Raw genomic sequence first — 6,000 nt, 5'->3', positions numbered from 1 at the left:
TATCAATGTAAGCCTTATAAAGATGACATGTGTCATACTACAGTGTTATAATGAGTGCGTTTCTTCTGTTAACTCATCAAATTCTTATATTTTGAATATCACTTTTAATATTAAATAAATAATAATCTGAAACACTTCTTACTCGACATACAATTTATAGAAAACAAAATAAATCAAAATACTTTTTTACTATAAGTTTTTTCTTTCATCTGAAAGGTGGTGTTTTCATTAAATAAAAACATGCACGCCGGTGTCGCCACTCAGACCACCAGTCAGCCGGTAAGTAAATAAAATTATATTTTTTGTTTTACCTTTTGCACAAAATGCTGTACGGAGGGGTCACATTTCTTTGTTACACAGGAAAAAGCACGGATGTAATTTGATGCAGCTCCAGCTCCTCTTCCGGTCTCTTTTCCCACAGCCACCGGAGAAAAATGGTATGTAGCAGCGCTGGTAGACAGAAATCTCGTAACATCTGTTTAATGTGCCATGTATCTGACACGAACTGAAGCCACTTCTGTGTCGGATAAACACTGTAGCCGGTTGGATGATGTATTTTTGAGATGAAGTTTGATTTTAATAAAAAAAAATACTGTTGTTCCTGTCACATCCATCCAGCACTTGTTTGCTGCCGTTAGCCTTTAGCACAGTTGTACTGAATGGGCTAAATAGTGCTAGAAGGGGGACGAGATATTGTACGGTTTACTTAACTATTGATTGTGGTTTTGTCCGGTAATCAGAAAAATTAAAAATAAATGCATGAAAAATACATTCATGGTTGTTCGTTGGCAAAATGGCAACCGGTGTTTTTCGCCGATGTTAGCATAGCTAGCGTCTTTTTCATGTGGTCAATTTCATTTGGTAACGTGTACAAAATTAGTGTCGCCAGCCACTGCGAGAAACAGAGATTTTGTCTGAGGAAAGCACACCGGCCTTCAGTGGCCGTAAAGTAACATCCATTTGAGCATTTGTGGCAAGCTGAGGCCACGAGTTGCTGCAACCACCGTGATTCAGTGTTTGCTACCACCTGAAGTTGAGTCTTGTCAGTGATGTTTTTAAAACACAAATGTCTGAACAAATGACTGCCTGTGATTCCTCATTTTTCACTGAGACAAGACTGGCCCAGACCCGGTCTACAGTCAGATCTCCTTGAGTTGTCCCTGATCTCACATGTTTGTCTTGCTTCTCAGACCAAGGGGACATCATCTTTCGGTAAGCGCCGGAACAAGACGCACACCCTGTGCCGTCGTTGTGGGTCCAAAGCCTACCACCTGCAGAAGTCTACCTGCGGCAAGTGTGGCTACCCTCAGAAGCGCAAGAGAAAGTGTAAGTAACCTTAAAGCATGTAATAGAATACACTGTTTTTAATTGTGATATTGGGAAACTGTATGCTTGTTTCTAGTGTTAGTGTAATTTTTTTGAAATGGCAAAAACCATCAGGTTGTTGTCTTCCACCATATTTTAGTGTAACATCCCATTGGCTTGCACCATGCCCCGTCAAAAAGGGTGGAACTTAACTCCTTATTATGAGCAGCACTGTCAGTATGCTGTTTAGCTCTTCATTGACATTAAGTCCCATGCTTCCTTGATTCATGGTGATGTTCATTTTCAGACAACTGGAGCGCTAAGGCCAAGAGGAGGAACACCACTGGCACAGGCCGTCTGAGACACATGAAGGTCGTCTACCGCAGATTCAGGTAAGATAAAAAAGATTTTCAAGGTGTTCTGTGTGTTAATTTATCAAGCTTTGTTTTCAGTGTGCTGAAACAGCATTTAGGTGTGGATGAAAGGCCAAAACATGTAGAAAATGGTTTACAATAATATCTGTCTACATGTGAATGTAGCCTTTGTTTTGTGTGGCGGTTTTTATTTCCTTAAAGAATAATAGATTACAACTGAGGTTACAAGGTTGTTTTTTTCATGCATTAAATAAAGTACATTGCCTTTTCGTCTTATATTAAATTATTGTTAATTAGTCATACCTGAGGGGTACAGATTAAAATATCCCTTTAGCTTGAAAATGTCATTTAAAAAAAACTTCCCATGGTGCTGAATGGGTAAACATAAGTTCCACTTCAAGCAAATAAAGTCCTGCATGTAGTCTGTGCTTTACTTCAGTTCTTCACTTTCTGAGTCTTAAATAGGTTTTTAGCCTTACCATCAGTAATACAAAGTTGTCTTGATGCCAAGACTCTTAAACGTGTAATGAATTTAAATACCTCAATGAAAATGTTTGCAGGAAATCACAATTTGTTAAACACAAGTAAACCTGGAGTAAATTCACTTGATTTGCTAGGTTGATCTATAAACCTTGGATATGTTGACAAGTTGTGTTGATGTGTGTTCAACAGGAAATATAAGCAGGATTTCTGTGTCTTCTATCAACTCGATAAAACCAAATAATTTTTCTTCCCACTTTGACAGTTTTGTTTGACATAAAAAGATTAATAGGTTATATAAAGATGTCTTATAAGACCATATTATTTGTCTTATGACTTTAAGGGATGATAAAATTTGTGTGCGAAAGCAAATATTTGTATCAACAATTCAAGCAAGTGTTTACAAAATCTAAGAAAACTCAATGCTGAACTTGTTTGGCAGCTGTAGTTAGCATACCACATACCACATTTTTTTATTGGTAGACTTTAAACAGAGTGTTAGGTTTGCAGTGTGCAGCTGGGGTTTCTTCTTCCCTCTCCCACTTACTCGTCTTGCAGCAGAAAACTGAGCATAAAGAAGTTGCCAAACATTTAGTATTCACACTTCCTATTGAACAGTTTGAACATAGAAGAGTAACAGGGTTGTGGCACATCAAACTTTGACCTGCTGGAAATCAGGGCTGTTTTGTTATAGTTAGCCCAGATAGTTTTACTGTCTCACAGACTGGGTGTATGAAAATGGTGTTTGTCTTCCTCAATGCTGCTCACCAATGATGGTGAAAAAAAAATGTCTGAACAAATGAACTTAATATGACATCACTATTTTCTCTGAGGTGAGTGGCATTTCAAGACAAGTCATATAAAAGGAAATTTTGTCGGTCTTACTACTTCGTGAGAGTAAGTGGGTGGTTAAAACTAAAATTAAGTTGTGATATTTCATGTTATCAATTACAAAACATTTTATGGTGACACAAGCTGCACAGTGAGCAGTAATCCTATTTCAGCTTATGTAAACCAAGTCGATCTATACAGGGGTTTTACTTATTGAATTATTTTTTTAATTTGATGCTAATATATCAGCTGATATTTTTTCCAGACACATGAAGCACAGGAAAATTTTCCTAAGATTTGTTATGTGTAGTAAGTAGCTTTTTGTTTGTGGCACGTTGCCAAAAAGGAAGATCTAGGGTGCCCTCTTGTGGACAAACTATGTGTAAGGTTAAAGGGTGTTTCTCCCATCTCTTCTTTACTTTGGGGGGGGGTGCACAATTTACCGGCTGTTAGTAATATCAACACAGAGATTGGAAAATGGCTAATAGCGGCTCTTGTTATAGCCTTTTGATAAGATTTATATCAGGCATAAATAATATAACCATTTAATGTAAGAATATGAAAGCAGTACTTAATGGCTCCAATTATACATTTTCATTTTTGTATTAGTTTATGTAATGATGCCAATAAATTACTTTTACTCCAATCTGGCAACACAACCTTGGCAGCAGTTGTTGAGTTTCCACTGTCTCAGGCAGAATGCCTGTTTAGCTGCATTTCAGTTTAATCACCTTCACTGGCTCACTAAAGCTGGCAGTTACTGCACAGTTTCACAGTTCTAGCTGTTAGAAAATATTCAGTGTGAATAAATAAGGGATGGCAATGTGTGTGTTGGTGGCATAATGGGTCAAAGCTGCGTGCAAACCTCACAACAGTTCAAATGTGGCCAAAATGTACAAAACACAGTAGATCTGAGGGCAAACTGTCTTTACTCTCCTCTCTCAGCTGCTTCTGATAACATGAACCTGAGCCCAGTCCAGGTAGCAGGCATGGTGTCTGTGTTAAATTCGGACAAATCAGGGAACCCAGTAAATATTTTTAGTAGTTGCACAGGTGTTTTTTTTCCCCTGTCGTGACGATCTTAAGCTTTTACATGTGGTACAGCCGTGACCCTCAGGAAGTGAAGCGTCTAAAATGTCTGACTCATTTGGACCTGACATTTGGTGGTCTCCTCCCTCCTGAGCGCTCTCTTTCAGTGTTTGAGGTAGAGAGAAGTATCATCTGCTGCGTGCTGCCTGTAGGGGAGGACCACTTCAGTGCCAACAATGTGTGGAGCTTGTGTATGAAAATGGCTTCAGTTCCTTTGAGTCAGGGCTGTGTTTTCCAGAATGATGTTTTTGGTGAAATAAACATTTGCATTCTTAACGTCACAAACTTCCTCCGGTCTAAGTTGTGCCAAGGTGCCCTGCATTTTCTATTCATTCTTCATATAAAACAAGTTAAAATCATTATTTATATTAAGATTTAATCTTCAGCATTCAAGCAGGTTAGTTGGGAATAATATTTGGATCGATGTAGTAGTTTTAGCATTTTTGTAGAATAACAAACAACGTGACTTGGACCTCTTCAGCATGATTACCTCTTAGTAAGACTAGTCTAATATGTCAACAGCATCATCAGTTTTGTTTTTGTTTTTCAGGAATGGTTTCCGGGAAGGCACCACCCCCAAGCCCAGACGCGCCGCAGTGGCCGCCTCAAGCTCATCCTAAATGACACATTTTTGGTTAAATAAATGTGATGATAAACAGGAGTTGCAGTCTCGTCTTGTGGTCCTTGTTGTCTATCCATCCATCAGTGGCCATAAACAGTGTTGTTGTAAACAGATTTATATACACACACTGACTTTGTTTCTTGATTACATTGTATACACGTCCAGTGTAAAGGGGAAAAAATCAGGAGTTTGTGAAAAGTGGAAACAAACTTGGAATAAAAGGTTTTCAGACGCATGAGCTGGTGTCTTAATGTTGAGGGTTTTATTACAAGACCAGCCTTATCAGAGCTAATGTCTGATTTATGGAAATACTGGGTTAAAATATAACAGTGTCATGAAAAAACACCTATGACACTGCAATGGTTTTAAATATGTACAGAGGTTTTAGATGTACAGACATTCCTTCATGAAGTAGGAGTACAAACAATTGTTTGTTTTAAACATTGTGGTTGGAAGCACTGATTAAATTACATTCAGTGAAAGTAAAAAAATATTCATATTAATAAGATTACACAACTCCATGGAGTGCAAACTTTATTAGAATTTATGTTGAAATAATTGTACGCAGCTTGAATGTGTTTAACACAAGCAGAGCAAAACTAGTTCGATTTGCTATCGTCTATGCCGGGCGCCCTTCCCTCGACATCTAAACGGGGAAATAAGTATAGTTGGGTTCACGTGAGAGGTGCAGGAACTCTAAAATTGGCTGTTGTGAAAGTGGGGATAAGAAATGTCATATTTCTGTTGTGAGCACAGTAGATTTTGTTGATGTTGCTCTGAAACAACTGCCCTGTGGCTTTAGCATAGCCTGCAGTAAACTACGCAGTATTTCATGCAGCTATGAATAATCCGAAGTTGATATAGCTCAGTTTGTTTTGCGGGAAGTTTCAAAATATTAGACACTGATAACTATTGTGTAGATCCAATATATGTCAAAAAGAAATGACATGACACATTGTATGTAAGCTTTAAATTTTCAGGCTTTCCAGGGGGGTTATGACCCCCCAATAATCAGGCCCAACCAATACCCCCCCCCAATAAAATTATGAATTATCTTGCATAAATAGGCTGTTGATTTTCTTTACTCATTTCAGGTATTACCAGCAAAATAGTTGCATGTTTAATCATCTGGGAATTTACCCAGATTTATTTATTTAGACAGAGATCTTGACCCCCCAATGTTCAGCACAAAGTTACGCCGATGAGTCTATCAAATATCACTGAGCAGTCCTTACCTTTAACAATAATCTCTCTTCTTCATCTCTTGTCTTTTAAATCTTACAAAGAATATCTGGCTAA

At 38.0% G+C, this 6,000-nt stretch overlaps 1 protein-coding gene and 2 non-coding genes across 3 annotated transcripts; all 3 read left to right on the top strand.

Moving 5' to 3' along the window:
* The first annotated feature begins 263 nt into the window (after positions 1 to 263).
* rpl37 (ribosomal protein L37) lies at positions 264 to 4,933 on the top strand. The gene is made up of 5 exons (XM_003451466.5): positions 264 to 279; positions 361 to 437; positions 1,191 to 1,326; positions 1,613 to 1,697; positions 4,630 to 4,933. Exons 2-5 carry the CDS (start codon positions 435 to 437, stop codon positions 4,697 to 4,699), a joined length of 294 nt encoding a protein of 97 aa, XP_003451514.1. The 5' UTR covers positions 264 to 279; positions 361 to 434; the 3' UTR covers positions 4,700 to 4,933.
* On the top strand, positions 1,038 to 1,118 carry LOC112847622 (small nucleolar RNA SNORD72). Its single transcript, XR_003221258.1, has one exon. It is a non-coding gene; the product is annotated as a small nucleolar RNA SNORD72 (small nucleolar RNA).
* Positions 2,921 to 2,999, top strand: LOC112847621 (small nucleolar RNA SNORD72). Its single transcript, XR_003221257.1, has one exon. It is a non-coding gene; the product is annotated as a small nucleolar RNA SNORD72 (small nucleolar RNA).
* Positions 4,934 to 6,000: the final 1,067 nt, after the last annotated feature.

This window comes from Oreochromis niloticus, linkage group LG7, assembly GCF_001858045.2.
Source record: "Oreochromis niloticus isolate F11D_XX linkage group LG7, O_niloticus_UMD_NMBU, whole genome shotgun sequence".
Lineage (NCBI taxonomy): Eukaryota > Metazoa > Chordata > Actinopteri > Cichliformes > Cichlidae > Oreochromis > Oreochromis niloticus.
This window is presented reverse-complemented; position numbering and strand designations above follow the sequence as displayed.